Source organism: Strix aluco, chromosome 3, assembly GCF_031877795.1.
Source record: "Strix aluco isolate bStrAlu1 chromosome 3, bStrAlu1.hap1, whole genome shotgun sequence".
NCBI lineage: Eukaryota > Metazoa > Chordata > Aves > Strigiformes > Strigidae > Strix > Strix aluco.
Window position 1 is genome coordinate 130116068 of NC_133933.1, and position 23436 is coordinate 130139503.

Genomic DNA, 23436 nt, shown 5'->3' on the forward strand with positions numbered 1-23436 from the left:
ATGGGGGCTGCATGCACTGGGGCATGACGTGAGCGATTGAGAAAAAGCGATTGAAGGAGCTGGGACTGTTTAGTGTGAGAAGGAGAAGGCTGAGGGGAGACCTCATCACTCTCTACAGCTCCCTGAAAGGACATTGTAGAGAGGTTGGTGCTGGTCTCTTCTCCCAGGGAATTAGTGACAGAACAAGAGGGAACGGCTTTAAACTGCAACAGGGGAGGTTCAGACTGGGCATGAGGAGAAAATGTTTCCCAGCAAGAGTGGTCAGAGAGTGGAATAGGCTGCCCAGGGAGGGGGTGGAGTCCCCATCCCTGGGTGTGTTTAAGGGTCGTTTGGATGAGCTGTGGGGGGATGTGGTGTAGGGGAGAACTTTGTAGAGTCGGGCTGAGGGTTGGACTCGATGATCCCGAGGGTCTTTTCCAACCTGAATGATTCTGGGATTCTGTGAGAGCACATCAGGACATTTGAGGCGACAAGGCCTGCCAGGAGAATATTGGGCGATAGTCTAGAGCAGAGGGAATGAAGCTTCACGCTGCTTCACAGCGCGATTAGGAGTGGTACCCAGGATGAACAATTCCCAGAGCCACATGCAGGTTCCATCTCAAAGGGAATCAATTGGTTCTCTCCAGAAGACAGCCTGGGAACAAAGTAGCATGCAGATAGTAAGGATAAAAAAAAAAAAAAAGAGAAGAATCCAGGTGTGAATTTCTGTAGTAGGCAAGAAATAACCACTACAGCCAAGCAGCACATTACATAATGGTTTGAAGAGGGACCATGTTAGCTACCAAAAGCCTTTCTACATCTGAACAACATGCCCAGATCTTTAATGTAGCAGCACAGTAAAATGATCTTGGGTTTAATGGTCTCCAGAAAGCAAAGCAGTTGATAATCCCTTTATCTGCCACACGGATAAACACCATCACACTTGATGAGTCTGAGTCTAACCATTTTGATGCTTAAACCCCTACGTTAGCCCTCTTTTGGCTTGTCAGGTACATTCCACTGAATAACACTGAGTTACTCCCATCCTGCTGTGCAGTTGGACTGTATATTATTGTGAAGGTTTGTCTGGAGCCTTGAGTCATATTGAGCTAGTATAAATTAAGAGACAGAAGACGGTGCTAATAGCATACAAGAGAGTGATACAGATGACAACAACATCCAACCACATCAGACTTTCCATCCCAGAAGAATGAGTCAATAAAAAGCTGGATGACCATTAGCCTGAGCCTGCAGTGAGGCTCCACGTTACACCTCTGGATACACACCTTGCCCTTTCTGCAACTACGCATCTTTAGATAGTGTACCTAATTACAAATACATTTCAGTATTTCACTCAAGCTATATCCTTTTGACTTGAATGCGTGACTGCTACTACATAATTCATAACATGATTCTCAATAATTTTCAGTCAAGGTTCAAGCAGAAATGTGTCACACTAGGATTATATTATTTATGAGCATAATGTTGGATTTAAGCCAATGACACACCAATAAATTTTATCTCAAAGCCTGACATATTGCATGCTGTTTTCCCTGGCTCACAAACAAATAACTATGGCTGTTTCAAAATTACTTACAGTTCAACTAAATCAGAATTTTTTTGTGATTAGTTCTTATCTTATTTGAAAAACTGATCATATTATTTCTGTCTTGTAGACGCTGAAGTGCATTTTTCCTTCATTAATAAAGTGTGTCCTGCACAGAAGCAAAGTCAGGTGGTATTCTAGAAGAAAAATCTGGAACAAAATGCTGTCTGACCCTCTTAAAGGGTGGAGTTTTCACTCTCTTCTAAAGACAAAAGATGTGGTGTCACCCAGAAAAAGCAGAGAGCAGAGAGCCTGTACTGGCCAGCATAGATTGCCAGTGAAAATAATCTAATAATGTGAGCATTACCCTAAATACAAGGGTAAATAATGTCCCTGACATATATTGGGATGTAAGGTATTCTGTGAGAAATACTCTAGAAGCAATTCTTCCCAGCTAACCTCAGGCACTTGAAATAGAGACCTCTAAGGTGTGCTTCAGCAGGCAGACTTGAACAACTATATTTAGATGCCTACATGTGACAAAGGGCATCCAAGCTCCCAAGACAGTCAGTGAAGACCCACGGTTCAGTACTGGCGCATAAATAAAGGCATCTGGTGTCATCTGAGATGCCTTATGCAGCAATTCTGCACCGGACTGGCATACGAGCAGCACATAGGATAAAAGGTAGACCTGTGTCCTTGGAAGCTGGAGATCAAGGACAATTTCACATACATATTACATTTATCTGTACATGGAATCCCTAAGGTATCTAATATCATTTGGGATGTCCTACAGGAACCTACATGGCTTTCACCTCCTAGTTCAGAAGAGTATGGATCTCCTGTGAGACTTGTATCAACCCTGCCAGAGCCCTGTGGACATCTCAGATGCTCTAGAACACTTCAGATGGCTTAAAACATTTGCAACACATTTATCCAAACAAATCAACTCCCTCTAGTCTAAGCTGGTTGTTTAGATCGCATCTGACAGAACAATGCACCCACAGAGGGTGATTTCTTCCTTTCTGACCAGCTGTTACGATCTCCAAATGTGTTTTCTCTGACTAGGCAGAAATTCTTGAAGACCACTTTAGATTACATACCTAAAATCTATTGAGATTAATTCCAGGCTGATGAGTTGAAAGCACTAATGAGATCAATATAAAGATTCTGGTTGAATCCCCCAAGCTTCAGGAGCATTTCTGAACAAATATTTTAAACATAGCTGAAGATTTTTGTATCTTCGATTTTAAGTGAGATATCTAATGATATTTTTGGGGGGGATCACCAATAACTTCATCAGGTGAGAAAAACTCCTGAAAATCAGGAAAATCATTCTAAATTATCCCAAACTAAATAACCCAATAGTAAGTAATTTTTAATATAGGACTCTATTTGCTCAGTCTCACATCTCCAGTTCTAATATTGTCAGTCTGTGTCAGCAGTCTTGTAAAGATGAATCCATTAGGATCTGTAAGATGCACTGACAATACTTTATGAATATCACAGTATGTCTAAAATTATCAAAACAACACAATTTTATCCCTCCAAAACCCTCCTTATATTTTTTTTCTCTGCTGTTGTTACTACTGACAATTCGCATCGCATTTTTCATGGCTGAATAGAAAAATCATCACCGTTCTGTATGGTTTATGCTACGTCACCATTCTCTGTGCTTTATGAACAGGAATCAAAGGATAAATGCTGATGGTAAATGTGTATGTGTGTCTATCCCAGCACATAAACACACACACACATACACACATATATCTCCTGCAAAGCAGCATAAATCTGACGAGGGCAGCCTCTAGTCATTAACAGGATAATTCACTCCTATTTCAAACTTAAACCAACTCAGGATGATGCCAAGCATATGTTCATCCTAGTCACTGATATATCCCTATTTATCATTGGCAAGAAATTACTTTTCTGCAAGGCTTTTACATTCCTAAAGTAATCTAGGTGCTCTTGTTGGCTTTTTGCATAGAAAATAAAACGTATGTTAGAGACAATTCCTGCCGTTGGAGATCACTGAGCCTTATCCCAAACACCAGGAAAATTAGCTATATCTCTTGTACTCATTTCAGTGGGAAAGTCCCCAAAACATAATTAAAAGGCTGTTTTAAGGTGAATGATGTTGATTGAAAAGCTACAATCTGATTTACTTTTAAAAACCTCCAGATCTTCACTAATGTGCAATACACACTCTAAGTGGAAATCCACACAAAACTAAATTCTTCATTACCTCAAGAAAGCTAAATTAACATTAAAAAGTCCCTGATGGAGAAGGACAGATATTGTGTTTGAAGGCCACATTACTTTTGTTTTCAGAAGCAAAAAGAGAGAGAGATGTAGATCCTTTGAAATAAAAGAATGTTATGAAGGGTTGTGCTGATCAAGGACAGCTTTTACTTTGCATTAGGGATATTTTATTGTCCCTTATTAGTGTTTATAAATGTCAGGAAATGTCCTTGGCAAAGACCAAGCAGACTGTAGCATTTTATCTGGTTCTGTCTTGCATAGCACTCTGCAGTTGGCCATTTACACTACCACAAAGTTGATGCACAATGCCATCAAATCAGATCACTGGCATTTAACGCACAATGCCTACAATATTCTATAGGACAAAAGAAACTGGATATTAAGATGATTACTTTTAAAAGGCCCCAGAATTTTGTTTATTTCTGTGTTTATCACCTTATATTACAACAGGCTTAGGGGAAATTTTTCAGCTCAGGACTTCCTTGGTTAGACTTTTAAATCCTAAACAAGAACATTCCCTGGCAATTGCTTAGAGCTGACATACCCCCTGAAGGTTCAACCAGCAAACCAGAGCATCATACTTCAGGCAAGATCATGAGGAAGAAGATGTTTAGGCAGTGTGGCAATAAGAATGAAGCAGGACCAGAGAGCAGATGCAGGGAACTGAGTTGTGTTTCGGTTCCCTGAAAGAGGCAACAAAAAGACACTGGCCGTAAGTCAGTATCTGGAAGACAAAAACAAGAAAATGGGAAATAAGGATATATTTCTTTAATAAACATACTGCTAATGTAAGAATAGGAACATGATTTGGTTTAGGGATGGAGCAGCCTCCCTTTAGGCAGTCCCTTTTGTTATGAAGCATCTTCACAGGTTTATTTTCTCATTCCAGAACTGCAGAAATGTCAGTGTCCGTTTTTACAGCACCTTGTGAACACAGGACAGCATTAACGCTTCAGTGCTTTCCAAATCCAGCCAATTAGTACACTTCCTTCACTCTTCCAAGATGTTGAAAGAGAATTAGCATGAGAAACATGAATACCTTCTGGAAGATGTTCCCTCTGGCTCTCAATTCTTCCACAACGTGATCCTTGTAACATCTGGTAATATTGCTGTAGATGTTTCTCCTAAAATTTGGGTCACAGCACACACACCTGTTTCAACATCACGAAGTCTTAGAATCTCTTCGGATAGAGATATAATATCTTCTGACATGTAGCACGGTTTAAAGTTTTCTTCCTTTTCTTTGAGCAACAGCTAAAAATTGTTTGTTCTATTTTTACTGTCTACAAAAAAGTCATTTCTCTTGGGGTCCAAACTTTGTTTCCTATGATTTCCTTTCCCTGGTGAAAAGAATAGAGCTCATCATAAAAACATAGTAATTGAACACACGGTCGGACCAAAGGACTTACTTCCTAACACACTTTCTTACCTGACATGGCCACCAATAGCTGTTTCAAGGATGAATAAAAGAAACTCTATATAGAGTGATCCATTCTTAAACATATCCTCCCTCTTTCAAGTGAAATTATTTTCCTTTAGTTGAAAAGTTGCCCTGACCAAGGCTTTATTAGAAAGAGCTGCACCACCCAAGAGCAGGTCTTGTTTGAGGAGCTCAGCGTTCCAACCACGTGAGCCACATCTCCAGCTGCCATGTGATGCTGCACTGCAGAGGCAGCCGAACAGGCCACATGCAAGGGCTGAGAAACTCTTGGCTCTGCTAATTGGACAATCTTGGTGTAATCCTGGTTTAGTTTTTAAATAACCTTTGGAAGCAGTGGGAATTGTGGGAACACATAGGGTACATCTGAATCTCAATAGGACATAATAACTCAGGCAAAGTACAATAATACGGCTCTACAGAATTACTGGAACATGCTGCTGTCTAATAACTGCAGAGCAGAAGGTGAACAAGCTTGGATCTGTCTGCCAACTCAGAAATGTCTGTAATTAGATCTTATCAGTCACTTAACATCCTACTTCTGTCTATATTTTGTTTATATCAAGAAACCAATTATCCCATTACTAGCCAGTGTATGTCAAGCAAATGCAACACAATTTAGTCCCGTATTTAAAAAGTGTTATAATTACAAATCTGAACTATTGCCAGATTTTACTAAAGGTAAATAAGAGCCCTTCTATGAATGCACCATATGCACAATGCTTCCTCTTCAAGAAATAAGTTAGCATTTAAAGCACAGTGAATATATAGGTGCTCTGGGATAAACCGAAGTCTTGCAATAGCAGCAGTTGATAAGAAAAATATGCACTTAAAATTCAGAAACGCTGACCGGAAACATTTCTGAACATAACACAGCAGTGCATTTAAATGTGTTTAAAATATGCAAAGAATTACAATGGTACTGATGGAAATACTAATTTATTGGAAGTTGCATAAGTTGTACAGCTTTGAAGCATTTCTTTCCATTTTTTAACCTCTGTCCAAAAGTTGATTTTAGACCCTAAATTGCTTCTCTTCAAAACATTATCAACCCCCTAATGTATGTTCAGGTTTTTACTTTTAGATAGTTTTTTGGTCAAAATCAGTCACTACAGGCAAAATACTTTTAATTGAAAATATCTATGACCATAAAAACTACAAGAAAACTTTCTGGACAGGCATTTATGGAATGGCTTCTACTTTATCATCCATAACACAAATTCATAACATCTAGAGTTTCATCTGTTTCAGTCACTGAACTTGGGAATACACCCCCGACTCTTCGTCAAGGGACATGGTGATTTCTGATATAGCACTCAACAGTGTCTCCAGTGAGGCTGTGAGCAGTGCCTGTGCACCTCCTGTGCTCTTAGTGCTTCAATATTAGCTGGAAACTGGAACAAGGGGTCAGTGGATGGTTAGCAATAAAAGATTTCCATTAAAGAGTCACCCTCATTCATGAAACCAGCTTTTTCACCATCGTAGAAACAAGGATGCATTTTTTTATTCTAATGAACAATAGGTGCACCTTAGGCAGCTGAGTGATGCTAAACAGACAACCCGAGAATCTCAAGATCATTTAAATAGTCTTTTGAAAACTGTGAGGTTCTGTTACAAATGGGAAAGCTGCAGGAACAATGACCCGTGTACATTCACACTGTACCTTGATCAAAACAAGAAGTCATATCATAAAGAAAATAACACAGCATTAGTAAGAGCATCTTGAAGGAGGTTTTGCAGAAGATGGAGCTATGTAATGCAATCTATCTGCATTTTGCAAGCAGGTAAAAGGATTAGTGTTTACAACCCAGCATTACATTTTATCCTGTTATTTTTAGTGGTGAATCTAAAACTACCCAAGCAGTATGAAAATTCACTGCAAGTCGGCTATATCTACAAAATCACATCATTATTTACCATCTTTGAGCTTTTGTAGATCTTTTTAAGGAAGAGGGATTACTTTCTAGTAACTACTGCTTTTCGAGACTTGTCCCTGTGCAATCCCAATTGAAGGTTTAAAGGATGTTCCTGAAGAAGAGGTGTGAGAAGCCCTCTCTTGCTAAGATGGAGTCAGAAATTCTACTAGCTCTAACTAGCTGTTTCTTCCCCCTAGCTTACAGAGTCCTAAACTACAAAGAATTTGCTGTTAACCAGAGCATACGTGGATCGGATGAGTAACAATCTGAGGAGAAGAATTACTAACAGATAATTGTTTCCTCTTCTGAATGCTTCCTTTCATTCCAATTCACGTGGGGCCAGCAAATGCTGCCCCCTTGGAGGTAGCAAAAGTGAAATGTAGCTCCATTTTTCTATACCACATATCAGAATGGGATGCCAATGCCAACAAACGACAACAATTATCATCAGAGTCATGTTTGTATACTATTATATTTCAGGTCTAATAGTAAACCTAAGAACATGTAGGTTTTCCATTTATTCACAGCACAGATGGCAGCAGCATGAGTTTTCACCACCTAGCCCAACATTTGCAATCACAATCTTGTGGAAAATCCAGGGCAATTTAAAAATGACGAAAGTTACCAGGCTTGATATGAATATACAGAGTTCCTCAGGAATGATTCAAAGTAGGCTGTTTAATAAGATTTTGTGCTCTTCCAATGAAATTCCGTAGGTGGGATATTACTTTCTATGAAATTTTACAAATCGCGTACAATCAACAGTGATACGATCAATAGAAGCACTCACACCAAAACCCACCACACCCACTGGGAAACTGATCTGACCATCACACAGGAAATAAAGGAGGAGCTTTAAAAAAATTTAAACAGTGAAGACTGCATCAATATCAGATTGTACCAGAACTCTCTCACCCTGTCTGCTGGAAGAAATTCAAAGAAGAATCTCTACATCCATCTTAATCTGAAAACTCAAAAGGTAGCATACAATCATTTTCCATTAGCTCCAAAAAAATATCAGTTTCTCATGCCACCACTCCAATAATTATTTTATGTTCCCAAAACCCACAGACAAGAGAATACTGGGAGAAAGACAACACTGGATTAGAGGAATTCTAAAAGAGAACTTGAAGAAATCATAACCATAACTGAAGGGTGACACCCACAAACCATTTCTCCTCTTCAACCACGGTGACTACACAAACATTAGCTCCACAGGAGAGTTAATGCTTACTATGATATATTTTTTTTTAATAACCAATTGAAAAGATAATTTTTGCATTAATAAATTAGTGTCCATGGATAACTTAGCCCTTTGCATTCCACACGATTGCTAAATATTTCAGATGTGAATACAGCTCTGACAATAGATTAAGATCAACAGTTCATTCCAAACAGATATGTAAACTGTTACTATGTAAGAGCTTTCAGACACTGCTCAGGTTTTTGAAATACTTATGCTACGTCTTTTTTTTTTATAAATTAGACCAGATCAATGACTAGATTATCTAATGTGACCTACTGTATCATATAGGGAAGATAATTGCTACTACTTTTGCCTTTACGGTGATCAATAATGTGTTTTCTATTGATGGGAAGCATCTGGGGTGAATGGGGTGCCTGACACAAGTGTCTAGGTTCATTCTGGGTGCCCTAGGACTACTGAGATATCCTCAGGACTAGAGAAGATCTCCATCCCTCTGGTTTGACAACTGGCCGCCGGGTGAGCCTAAGGCATCTGAAATCTCTGGTTAGGCATCACACTAACTGTCCCAGTCTGTATCTGAAGACACAACGATATGCAGATTCTGCTGGTTGCTTTGGTAGCTTGTCTCAATGTTTCACCGTTTTGTTGCTGTTTATAAATTCTGTGGAATTGTTCAACAGAATCTAAAATGTGGTTTAGTATCTGTCTCGGAAACCTTGTGTGCAGGTGTAAAATTGCCTGCTAATGCCTACTCGCTATACCCCTGATTTCATATCTGAAGGAATCATTTATTCTTTTCGTTACATCATACTGGTCATTTATATAGCGTTGTTTCTCAGAATCACTGCTTTCCAGGGTACATCCTCCATTTTCACATATTTGTTGTTACACCCACTGCCTTGCGATTGCCAAAGTTTCTATACATGTTATTAGAATGGGCCCAGGTCAAAAATAGCGATGACTGCTTTATATACCCGACCTGCAATTATTATGATTTAGAACTCCATCAGGCTAGATGATATAGCAGGTGTATCAAGTAGTAATTTAATATTTACTTCAACATCCTAGATAGATAAACATTTAATAGGATATAATAAATTTCCTAAGGCGCTTTTGTACCGTCCTGTGGAAGTTAATAGAGAATTATATCCTTTCTAAACAATCCAATCCTATGCTTCAGAACAGAGTTAGGAAATTTTTCATTCTCTGTAACAATAAGTTTTAAGAATAATTGTCATAGAAATCCACTTTTTTCTTCCCTAGTAAATTCCATAGGCTTGCCCTTATGGACTGACATTAGCACATTCTGAAACAGCAGCTCTGACGATTCCCAGATTTGGGTAAAGTCCATATCTTGGTAAAAAAATGGTGATTCTGATCTATTTTAGGATGTTTCTTTCTTCCAGAAGTAATTAATTTCTGCAGAGAAACACTTTTTTCAAGTTTTACAAAAGGACTCAAAGAATGACATTTTCATAGAAAATAGCACAGATGCAATGAAATTAAACATCTTCTCTTCTGCAGCTGGCCACCTTTCCAGCTCTGTTGGCACCCAACAGAAAGTCTATGGGACTATTCACAAAGTACAAAACAGCAGGTTTGGTTTGGGGCATGTAAATGGTAACAACTCTGCAAGTACAGTAGGTCCCAACAGTTTGAGTTCCTTGCATGACTTAAGGTCTAGAGAAGCATGGATCATCTTCAGAATTTTGATTAAGCTAATGAATGATCTTACAGGAATTGTCATACATCAAAAGCTACTATTTTGGAATTTTTATGGAACAAAATAAGGGTTTACATTTTCTGTTTCTATAGCTCAGAAAAATACTTTTAGTATATTTCTTTTGGGGCACGGACATCTCCCAAAATGATCAGTGGCTTTAGCTGATTGTAGTGATTAGAAAATGGCAATAGCAGCCCAGATTTTAAAACTCTAAGGACTCAGGCTGAAATTAAGAAATTTGGCATGCGGTAACACTATACAGCTTAGAGCATTTATTTTAAAACTGATGTCTTACCAAATACAACCATCTGTGTTCCCTCTGGGAAAGGTTCTACCATTCTGTTTCCATTGACATGATGTTTATCTAGAAGGGGAAAAAAAAGTCAAAATGTAATAGAATATATGCTTTGCATAAAACCAACTGTTTTTTTCTTACAGTTCTATTGAAACCTGAAGTCTGAGTTATGAAAGCCGACCTGTACAAATCACTAATATCTGGAACTCCACACTCTCGGAGTCTGTTTTTCAAAAAATAGTGTCCACAAGTCCCAGAATATAAACTGGAGATGCATTTCAGCTTAGTAATTAAGACAAGTCAGCTGATACTAACGCAGCACACACAGAGCAATACACAGCAGCAACCACTGTCAAAGCTGGAGTACTCTTGAAAGCAACCTCCTCATGCAAGCAGAAAAAGCAGGGAAATCATAATTCTCCTTTGCTGCTAGGACATGCTGGTGCTCAACCACAAGTTTTTTTATATGATCAAGCACAAACTGTGTGCAATTTCTGCACTAGTGTGGTGGGTTGACCTTGACTGGCTGCCAGATGCCCACCCAGCCGCTCTCTCACTCCCCCTCATGAACAGGACAGGGAGAGAAAACAAGATGGAAAAGCTCGTGGGTGAGGTAACATACAGGGAGCTCCCTTACCAATTACCGTCACAGGCAGAGCAGACTCGACTTGGGGAAAATTAATTTAATTTATTGCCAATTAAAATATGTTTGGATAGTGAGAAACAAAGACAAATTAACAACACCTTCTCCCAACTTCCTTTTTCCATGGCTCAACTGCACTCCATTCCTGACTCTGACCTTCAGGCTGACAGGGCTGTTTCTCACACTTTTTTCCTCACTCCTCACTGCCATGCCATGTTCTGCCCTTTCTTACATATATTTTGCCAGAGGCAGCACCAGCATCGCTGACAGGCTCAGCCGTGTCCTGTGGTGGGGCTGTTGTCTAGCCAGCTGGACCATCTGTGTCCAGCACGGGGCAGCCCTGACCTCTTCCTCACAGAGGCTGCCCCTGCAACCCTTCTGCTGCCAAAACCTGGACATTTACACCTGATACAACCAGAGATATGTTTGCTAAAAAGAATATTTATCCAACATACTCTAACACCATATCCGTTCATGACAGACCACACAGAGTTTGTCTGTTACCACAGTCACACCTTGGACTTTTTTAACACTATTAAATTACTGCTGCCATTGGAAACGACTGTAACAGATCAAATGTAACTGCTCTTCCACTAACCAACGCTTAATCAAGAAGGGGAGAAGAGCACAAAATGCAAAATAAAACCCATCGTGCAACTGTCCTTCGTGACTCGGAGTCAGCAGCCCCAGCACCTTCCAGCTCCCTCCAGGTCTCCACAATGATGTTTTTCACACAGGACACTTCCTCTATGCTATGGATAAATTTCTTCCATTTTTCTTAGAAAACGTGAGGCATGACACAAAATTAACAAAACCACATCTGTTGTTTACACGGAAACTGAAAAGTTGGTCCATTTGAGGTTTACTTTAGTTAAATAGTCCTTTCCTCGACATTATGGCTACCCGCTCTCAGGTGAAAGACCATTTTTACTACAGAGCATCTGGGCTCTGGGAAATCTCCCGGTCTGTGGAAGCAGACAGATGAGCTACAGCTATCACGAGCTGTGGCTTAAGACAAAGTTATATACCCTTGCAAAAGTATACAGGAGGACATAAGACAGAACACCGATACAAAGCATTTGCATAAAAGACAGATCAAGACTGAGACTTTTGGTCTTAAGGAATAGAAAGCATACAGCAAAGTGCAATGTTCTGGCATTGCTGGTGCTCATAGGGATTATTTCTACTCAATAAAGTAGTAGAAGCCTGGCTTTATTCCTTCTGTGACAAGATGGTTCCCAGGGGCTAGAAACTGCTCAGTTTCCAAACTAAATAATATATTCTTCACATCCCAATGTACTTTCCTCAGCATAAAGAAAATTCTACTCCTTGTGATAATATAGGCTTATCACTATTGTATAATCAAGGCTGTATATATAACCTGGAAGGGTTGTATTTATAACCTGGAAGAGAGCTCTCCAACCTCCAAATAAAATAAAACATACAGATCCACAACAGAATACTCCCAATCCTTTTCTCTGCCATCCCCACATTCATTTCTTGAGCTACTAAGATTCATTTTCAACTATGGTGGAAAGAAATAAAATCACCTGAACTCAAATTACAGGTTTCTGTTCACAAAATACTTTCCAGAGAGAAAGCCAAGAGATTTTCTCAGTATGTGCATTATTTTACTTCCTGTAGCACAGAACCTGGTGAGGAATAAAACAGGTCAAATTAAGAACATGGGATTGCCTTGTGAATTCTCTGAAAGCAGTATTTTTCATTAGCAGGGAGGCATAGCACAGTACTAATCCCAGCTGGCATCAAACATTTATCAACAGTCAATGAGAAGGGAAAATCAGGGTTATCTGCAATTGGAGCAAGAGGTGCCATGAAGTAAATTGTTTGCATTTAGGAAGATTGAATGCCCTGTGCCACACAAGGCAAGAGAGGGGCTTTAGGAAGGAAATTGTTGGGAGGTTCCAGAGTGGGAGTAATACGGTCGGTGCCATACAAGGTTTCAACCTCGTTAGCTACAGCTTGTATTACTAACATGATCTACAGCCATCTGAGACGAGCGAACAGTCAGAAAAATTATGAAACATCACGCAAGATCAAATAAACTAACCCTGCCGTAGCCCTGATAGCTGCCTTCATTTAAAGAGTGAAAGACATATATGATGTATGAAGGAGTTATCATTTCAAATGGTGAGGCTTTCAATATACTAAAATTAAAATTAAATTTTTAGAGGTGAGATGGGCTTGAATGAAAGTAATATTTTCAGAGTTCTCAAGCTGTCGTCCAGTGCCTTCATACTTTTGTTTCAAAGATCTTAGTCAGATAAAATAATTCATTTTCTTGTCATTCATACTTTGTTTTATAATTTTTCCGGTATTCCCTGCCCCCTGCCTAGATGCACTAAATAGTTAAAAAAAATAAAAATTAAAAGGACTTTCACAAAACATACATTCAACCTTAGGAAGAAAGTAACAACACATAAGTATGAAGAGCCTCTCAAGAAGTACACTATTCAAAAAACCTTGGTTTGGGGCTTTGTACTGAACAGTTTTTCTTGTCAAAACATAAGCTTTAATTCTCACCTACAGACTGGATTGAGCAGCTCCAGAAAATCAGAAATACTTTGGCCCCATGGAATTAGAAAAAAATTAGAAGGACTTTCCCTGTAACTTGCCAAGAGAAAGAATAAATTACTTTTCCAAGCTCATTGCCATTACAGGGACAAGGGCTTACAGTAACATGAAACCTGTGGTTAGAGAGACATGGAAAGATTATCAGTGAACACTGAACTGGCAATGAGCAGTTAACTTCAGTTTCCTGGTGGTGAAAACAACACATTTCACCAATATTGACAATATTTATGGGGTTAACCCTTCAGTGGACTACAACAGCATTCAGGCACTTGGAAAAGTAGAATTGGGAGGACATGGATGTCTTTATGTCATTTTCTTGATCTTCTTGATCCTCAGGGTTTCAAGAGAAAGACAATGGGTAAGGAGTACATTATTTCTGTTTAATTGATATTCAAGCTGTCAGCATTTTCATGAACGTAACTGCACAACCAAACAGCGGGGCACTTCCTCCCAAAACTGCCGAATGCGGCTCCATCCTCAACTGCAAAAACTCTCTACCATTTTTCAAACTAAGCCTGAGAGGTATCTGCAACATACTTTGCTCCCTGCTGAACAGAACTAGTATGCGCTGAAAGCAACACAGATCCTGGAGGTCTTGACATTCAACTTTAGCTTCAGGCAAAGTCTGCTTTAGACAGGTGCAGTGCCTGGCTCACTCTCCTTGGATTCTGTGGATTTTTATAGAAATAATCTTTCACAGATGCTCTGTATCTGTGAAACAGCATAATGTATGGCAAGATAATCAAAAGTTGTTAAACAGGCCCTCAATATTTCTTCAGCATTATTCAGCCTTTGCAGCCTATGGCTTGGCACGTTTCTAACATAGTCCTACAATTGCCCTTTACTAAAGACTCACTAACTTCAAGTAAATTTCTGTCCACACATGGATGAGGCTATCGCTGTACTAGTAAACTATTAAAATAAACAAGTCATATCTAGAAACTATCTGAGACAGTGTTAATTAGCCCAGCTGAAATCATGTTACATCCCATCCTAGCAATTTACCAGCGTGAACAATCAAGTTCCAGTGCCTGGACCTGTTCTTTGGCACTTTTTGATTTATTAGTATACACTTCATTTATTTTCACAGTTCCATGTATGTCGATGGTATCACACCTGCAATAGCTAAATTTAACAACAAAGATGTTCAAATGAGAAAGTTTTATAAAAAATATTTCCTTTCAAACCATCCTGACGTAGGTTCTAAACAGATTCACTGTTCTGCTGTATGCCCAGAGGAAATTTAAAGCTCAGTTAAACAAAAACTCACTGCTGTTAAGTAAGATTCCTAATAAAGTAAGTGCCACAAAATTTATAGCACTTATCAGACCTTTAACAGAATCAAACTCGCAATTATCAGAGGCTGAAGTTTGTGCTTCTTTCTTTAAATATGCAAAATTAAAGCACTGATCTAATGCAGAGCAGCCAGTCACTCACAGGCAAAATCCTCTCTCACAGTAGTACAGCTGAAATTAAAGTTATACCAAGAATGAAATCAGCAGTGCAGAAAGTCTATACAAGGCATTTTTCATAACTGAAGATATCCAAGAGGAACTCTGGGTTAAGATAGCCACAGTCATTAATGAACATGAGTTCTCTATTTGTGGACCCAAATGAAGCTGCTTAGAAAGATTTGGCTTTCAGTGAATGCTGATCCCGCATTGAGTGAAAATCAGAAATTTTCTGGTCTCAAAATATTCAATCTCAAGCAATCATTGTAAAGATCTGAGGACATTATTTTTTATTAGCAAAAGATTCATATGTTCTTCACATTTATCTTTTGATAAACCATTAGGGAATTTTAGACTACATATCCAAACTTGTTTTATCAGAGCAGCCAGAAAGTTATTATTTTAAAATGAAAACTGAGATTCTCACATAATCAAATTAATCCAGGAGTAGGGGTCATATTTATACACAAGGACTGTTAATTTTCCATGGTAAGCACAGCCAGGAATTGAATTGAAAATAGCTGATTAACCAATTATCATGAGCCTCCTCCAACTCCTACCAGCACAAACATGATGGGTACATGGAGAGAAGAGGAGGAAAAGGGATAAGCAGTGATGGGGTGAGGGAGGAACTTCCTAAAGCAGATCAGCTACTGCTTGAACAACTCCTTTCCCTTTTGGCCTTAGACACCTTTTCCTACACTTTCCATCACACCACCATGGTGGAGGTTTCTTCTCCTTTGGCTACACCAAACACTCACTCAGCTGTCAAAGCGGTGGCAAGAACACTGAGGGGCTGGAAAATTCGGACAGATAACAGAGAAAACAGGTCAGGGGATACAAGAAGTCTGTAAAAGTTATAAAAATAACTCAGTGGTTGTTGTTTCCAAAAGTGGCATATAAGTCATAATATATATCGTAAGAGTTGCAAGATGGACACCAGAAAAACATAAAAGCACTGCTCACTTTGCAGTGTTAGCTGTGCATGGCACGTACATAGAATATTTAGCGTAGTTGACATACTCACTTTAAACGAAAGTTTGGAGGCAATAAAGGGGGATAAAACTTAGAGCCAGGCCTGTGTGAAAAAGACTGCTTTCATCTAAATAAAGAAGGGTGAAGAAAAATGTTCAGCATTGAATCAGCAAGTAATTTAAATGCCTCCTAAATTTTGGATGTGAGAGGAGTATGTCATCCACAGTCACAACTCCACCTCTCTAAAGCGAAGTAATGAAAAGTAGGATGACAGACACCATTTGAAAACCCATAACACGGAGAGAGACTGATGGCATTTCACTATAACCTACAGCTGCTGTGTTCTTCTACTTAAAAATTCATCGAATGCCCAAGTTTAACTTTGGTGTCGGAGTTTGTTCGCTCCAGAAAGACCACAGTAAAATGAATCCTACAATGAGAAGACATCAGATTCATTGCTGCTGTGATAGCTGAGAAAGTTTTACTGCTTTGGGAGAAGACAGAATTATCAGCAGTCTGAAAACTGATGTAACAACAAATCTAAGCTGTAGCACAAGACAAGTGAAGTGCTTTGTGAGAAGTCAGACATTCAGAAAAAGCTCCTCATGGCATGATTGGTAACCCACTGCGAGATACATGGGCTATCAGGCCTGATCGTCCCCTACTGCTTTTTCATATAACACTTTTTACTGCTGTGCAGCATCAATATACAGTATATAATTGAAGGCCAGTGGGTTCTTCTTCTGTCTTGTAAACAAGAAATTATCTAATTTTTTATTTCCCGTGAACAATTGCGATATTTAGAAAAAAAAGGTGAAAGTTTGGTAGTGCAGTGTTACCATTAACACGTAATGAGTAAACGGTCCTAAGCTAAAGAAGACTAAGGAGTAAAAATAAGGAATTCACTGCCCACGGGTAAAAGTTCAACACAGGTAACACATGAAAACTCACTTCAAAGGAAGCAAAATTAGCCTTACTCAGCAGTATTTTCCAAATAAATATCTTCTTCTTCATTTAACCATTTAACCATTTAATTTAACTAGTACATGCCAACTAGATACCTGTTCATTTTTTCAAATAGTCATATCCTTTACAGTAACTATATTGAAGTCTACAGGCAGCACTTAATTTATTAACAGTGAACTAACTGTACCAAAATGTATACTTCCATTCGGTTACATGGCCTGTGGAATTAAAAGACAGCAACAAGTATGTTATTCAAATTTCCAAGTATAAAACTTACTTCGTATCTTTAAAACAGAATTCCATTTCAGTATATTTACTTGTTATCTGATGAGAGCTTCATTGCACTTCATTCACCTGGCTTAGAAAACAGGGATCTGACCTTTATTGTACTTGTGCTGGAAATGAGGTATCTGAGTAAATTACCTGATTCTAAAAACTTCCGGGCTTTCAGAATTTCTATTAACTTCGCTGAAAGCCACAACTGGCCAGTACTTTTGAAAAACAGGTCATTCATTTATATACCTAAATACAAACCTTGAGGCCTGACTTTTTAAACCTAAGAAGGTTTGGTTTTTTCACTGTACCTTATCCCTGTTTAATCTTTTAACAGTAATTGTTAAATCTTTTTTTAAAAAAAAAAAAATTACTAAATCTCTGATAAATCCTTTAACAATTGATTCATCCAATTTGAAGTCAATCTGACTAAATTCTGGTTTGAAAGCCAAGCTGTCACAGATCAGAAGCTTTCTTTTTTTTTGTCCTCTCATTCTCAATAGGCATGGCTGATAGTTTGATCAAAACAGTTATTTGGATTGCTTTGTCAGTTATTCTAGGAGTGAGCTTAATAGTTCTTTTAGACAAAAGCATAAATGCCAAACTTTTCACCATCTATCTATTTCATAACGTGGAAGATAGTTCCTTAAAAAAAGGGGTTTAGGTCTCTAATGTTATATCTGACGTGTATGTCAAGAGGAGTTATGCAGGTACTATGTACACAATTATGTCATATATGAGGATTTTATACATTGTACAAGGGGAGGATTGTTCCAGTTATTAATATTGAACCAGATCCTTCCTTCTTCAGATAGAGGGGAAATATTTCACCTTATTTATATCTGCCCCCTCTCCCAGGATCTCCTGGATATCAGAAAATGCTTTTGAGATGGTTTCACAATGATCTGGAAAGGACAGACGGGAAGTATGGCTGTTAAAGAGGAAGACTGTAGATAGTGCTTCTGAAGGAATAGGAATCACTTACTAAATCCCCCCATTTCCAACCTAAACTGTCTAAAACCATCCATTCATCCTTGTCCCTGAAGGTGGAGCCTCTCTTCATCATTTTGGAGATTTCAAAAAGCTACTCAATGGAAAAATCCATGAAAGCGAGGGGCACGCTCTTAGAGGACTGAAGAGAGGCACAAGAGGGAGAGGGCTGCTCTTCTTCAGGCCTCTGCGGAGCTAATAATGGCATTAGATGCGTAATTTATGGCAGAATTTCATCCATAAATTCTTCATAGCTGGTGATGAAATAGAAGCCCTTCTTTATTTTCAGGTCTAGTTCAATGAGCAGAACTGTCAGTTCTGCAAGGTCCTGCGTAATAAGAAAATCTAATGTCATATCAGATGAAACCCTGAGTGTTATGTTTCAAATCACTTTGTCTCCCAAAGGATATTTTCAGCACAGGGACATTGCTGCCCGAACCCAGCCGTTTGTGTTTCCAACTCTGAGAAGTCGTTTTGGTTCTCAGCATTGGCAGAGAGATGGCGTACATGATCTACTGGGTTTCTTTCACCTCTCATTTCTCTAGTTCCATCCTCTGACAGTCAGTGGAGATCAGCTGTCAACTCATTACCAATTAAAAAGAGAGGTCAGCTACGTAATGGTAATTCACTGCCTACAACTATTTGTAGTAATTGTGTTCATGTTCTCACATGGTGGTTCCCAACCATTATTAAAAAAGCATGATATCATTCAATGGAAAATATTAATTACAAATTTTGTTGAAAAATAAATAACTTCCCTTGTTAAATTGCTCATGAACGGAAGAGTGGTAGCTGAAATCAGTTTTGAAATGTATTTTGGAGATGATGTCTCACAATGTGACACACTGTTCTGCTGCATCCATTCCATCAAACAGATTACTACACAGAAACTGATTGATGCTACAAAATGTGATGCGTCCTAGCACAGTGTGCCAGTTCAGACTCCAAAACACATGGACTCCTCAAAAAACATAGGTTCTGTTTAACGAACAAAGGCGAGATTATCGCGCACTGATTTTGTTCTGCAGTTCTTACTGGGAAATGTACCAACAGGAATGACAGGAAAATAAGTTTTTGAAAATGAAAATGAATTAATTTCTTAGAGGAGGGCAGTGCAGATGCAGAGGAAGAGAAATAGCGATTTTGAAATTTCCAATCTACTGGGGTTTGCAGATCAGTCGCTGAACAGCTGTGCCTGTAGCTGTGTGACTGTGCTAATAGGAAGCAGGATGTCGTGAAGCTCTGGACCACGGGGGAAGCAGGCTGCGCAGTGCGAAAGGGTAGATGGGCTGCAAGGTCAGAGGAGACCGCGTGTGCGATGGGGAAAATAGGCTACAGGAGCATGTGTGGGGCAAGGGGAAAAGCCGGCTGTAGGGCTCCGCTTAAGAGCAGAGAGAGAGCAGATGGACATACTGGGTGTGGGGTAGTGGGTACTCAGCAGCTGGGACAGCGGCTGGTGGGGTGTGGGAGTAAAATATGAGGATCAGGGATATATCTGGGGTATGGCCAGAGGAAAGTATCCTAGAAACTACAATAATGGACTTAATGCTTTCACGGAGACAAAGCCACGTACCATTATGTGACCTTCACACACAGAAAGTACATGAGACCTAGATAAACAAGAGGGCTCACATCCTGACTGTACCCACATGTGCTGCTTCGTGTGTCTAACTTCAGAGTTTTGGGGGAGACACATTAAGGTTAAATTAAATATGCTTAAATTGGGATTCATGCCACTTGGCTTTAGTCATCTACAATGGATATCTACATCTGAGTATTCAGCCTTGGATCCTTCTGTACTCTGGAAAGAACCAGACACTTCTGTGGTGATTCATCTGACATATTTTGGATGTTTTCTTCAGGATCAAATGAATCATATTTAAAAATGTCAATTTCTGAGCACTGATTATAAGGAAACTGCTGACAAACTCAGATGAATTCCACCTATATCACCTGCAGTAATATCACTGAGATTTATGATCTATTCAGTGGGAGGATTATATGTACCTTTGGGTACATACATATTTATTAAAATATGGCCTTGACATCAACGGAGATTCTGGGTTATGAACCAGGACAAATGTTAACAGTAAAACATATGATCAAAGTAGCAAAGATAAAAATATCAGAGGAACATAACAATCCCTACAAGGGTTGCTAGAAGGTAGTCTATCTCACAAGCAGTTTTGCTGCTGTACTGCAGTAGTAGACCTCTAATCAATATTGTTCACCTAGCTCAGAGAGGTAAATAGAAACAGATTAGGTAAACACGGTAGTCAATTCTTGCAGTCACATCATTTCACTTCCCAAAAACCTAACTCTTGGAGTTCTGACATAACATGCAAATCTCAGTTTTCATCTTTAAAACCTATGCTTTTTAACCTGCCTGTTGGGAGATTAAAAGGTGGAGAACACCTAGATTCAAAAGTTAAAAATTAAACAAGAAATTCAAATATAATTTCTCCTTCTAAGAAGATCGCAGTGTTCAAATGATCAAGATTTTATCTTCCTAATACCTCTACAGTATGGCTCCGCTATCTATAAGTACATATAAATCTTTTGTTTAGGTTCTCGTTATCTCCCACCTTGATTGCTAAAATATGTTTTCCTTGAGACTTGAGAGAGGCTCTCTGGAGCACTAAAATTGCCCAAGAATATTGCTGCAAAGAACACCGTTCTAGTCCATCAGTTTGACAGCGTCACTCTCCTCTTCAAATTGCTTCTCCAGTGCACCAAGCAGAAGTTGCTTGTCTACTTTCAAGGCTCTCCTGATCAAGACCTCATTGCCACCCATCTTTCATGCACAAGCTGAATGTCACGTTCCACCTCTAATCCCTCAGAGACGCCAGCCATCACTCTTTACACTTCCTAACAAGTTTCCTCAGCATTTCTGTGGTACTTTCCCTTATAGTAGAGAGGAGATTCTTATAAACAAAACTGGAGCTACCTCCTTATCTCCTTCCTCAAACTTCCTCTAGTTATGGAAACGGACAGGATAAACCTGATGCTAATCAATCTGCTTGCATGTAATGTATAGTCAGGTTGCCAGTATACTGACCAGATTTCAGCTGTCTGTCAGTTCTGTATCGTTGTGTGGTAACTCAGATAAACATAATAAAAATAGTGCTGTATTTACTGTGTGGGACCCAATGCATAGCTGTTGAATAATTTGAATTGATAATTATCTCCTGCAAAAGAACAGGTCAGCATGCCGTCGTTTGAGAGAATATAGCAGCACACCATCTTTTTTTGACTCCCTATAATGACCAGCAATGCACTGAATGCATAGAAAAAGCCCTAAACCTGGAGCAGAGCGCGGTATTGAGTTATCCACATAACACGAACAATCCATGCCATCTCTACCATCATTGCTTTTCAGGCAGTGCCAGTAGCATCTGGTTGTTAGTGTAGGAATTGAACAAAGCTGATGAAATACAACTGGACTTTATTTCAGAATTAGAGACAATGCCTTTCAAAACCCCACTTGAAACCCTTATCTAAACCAGCTTGGATAAGAATACTATCAGGCAGGGTGGAAAACCAAGGGATGCAAACAAAGGACGATGATAAACACAGCGTAACCGAGTTGGGAGGAGATGTCCAGTGGGGTGTGGCAAGGAGGATTGTTAAGCCTGGGTTTATTTAGCAGCTTTATTAATGATCTCAAAGAAGGGGTGAAAAGCACATGAATAAAACATGTACTGGATACTCAACTGGGACATCATGTGTACACCATGAAAAATGAAAACTAGCACAAAGCTCTAGGCAGAAATTCTGCAATGAAGCACAGAGAGATGCAAAGTAGCTCCAGGAATACTATTGTTTTCTTATTATGGAAGAAGAGCTTGAACCCTCATCTTTCTTGAGGAAAAAAAGGAAAAAAACTGTCTAAAAGAGCAGAGACCACAGCCTGAGGGAAGGAGAGAAGAGTCACAGGAGAAATAAACTCTTATAATGGCCAGACTCTGGCAACCCATGTGCCCTCAGCTTCTCTTATAGAGACTGTGGCTGGGGATCTAATCTCTGTTGGTATGCTTCCCGGCACAACTTGGCTCAACATCACCTGCCTTGTGAATCAGCAACATAAATGCCAAATTCTAGGCTAGCCTAGAAAAGCTAGGTACAGAAAATAGCGCAGACCTAACGGTAAAATCCCCCAAATTGCTTTTAAGTAGGTTGCTTTTTTGCAATTTCCTTTTATACATTAATATTTACATTAATAATGTTCTAAATGTGACTTTTGATTTAGGATGCTCACTTTTTGAGGGCTCAACCGGAGATCACTTCGCTCTCGTGCCAACTGATACTGGGTATCTTAACACCGACGAGCTATTATTGATTCTTCGTGTACACAGCTTCTCAAAAATAGACTTAAAATAATTTTTGCTGGACATTCACATACATGTTCAAAGTGGGAAAATCCCTTTGAAATTCACAGCTGGCCATGAATTTGTAGATAAATAGTAGAGCAGTGGTTTTTCAAGTCTGTAATTACATACACAGAGACATAACTCAGACATTTTTTTTCCTGGAGAGGGACTCATAGAGAAACAGTGCTTCTCCAGTGTAGACTTATTTGACTAATACTACAATATTTTAATATTGCACTAAAACATGCCATTCAAGCTGATGAGATCACTCTATGTGTAACAACTTTTTCTTTTCTGAAATACAATTTGGAAGAGCTTGACCTAGGGAAGGTTCCTGTCACTCAAAGCACCTGGACTAATGGGGAGAAATATGTAGTATTGAGCAATTCATTTGCTTTTAGGCATCCACATACAGAAGAGATGAATCTTATCCTACAGGTGACTATTTTTCCCCAATTAATATGAAGGATATAATGGTTAGCTCAGATAAAGATATCTATATTGGGTCAAATTAATTTCAACCAGACTGTTTTCATTCACTTGGAGAAGCAATACCAAAGTCACTCTCATACTTTTCTCCATCTACTCATCAACACTTTATACCTTTAGAGGGCTTGAATCTTCCTTGTGCAAATGTCCTGGCTTATACCAGCTTTGTATTTGTTCTCCATGAAAACGGAAAAAAAATAATTTTGAACATACAAGTCAGTGAACAATCAGGCATATTGAGATTTTTGTATCTAAAAAACTCTAACCAACACATTGTATTAAAACTTTACAACATCCCAGAAAGGTATTATTATGCAT

General features: G+C 39.0%; 1 protein-coding gene across 2 annotated transcripts in view; it reads right to left on the reverse strand.

The window, feature by feature from the left end:
* Positions 1-23436, reverse strand: part of MSRA (methionine sulfoxide reductase A) — a 292369-nt gene that overhangs the window by 166957 nt on the left and 101976 nt on the right. Inside the window, exon 2 of one of the 2 annotated variants that reach the window (XM_074820281.1) lies at positions 10367-10435. The exons of the other annotated variant lie outside the window; for it this stretch is intronic. Coding sequence (XP_074676382.1) covers positions 10367-10435 — 69 coding nt within the window. The remainder of the gene's footprint in view (positions 1-10366; positions 10436-23436) is intronic. 2 annotated transcript variants of the gene reach the window in all.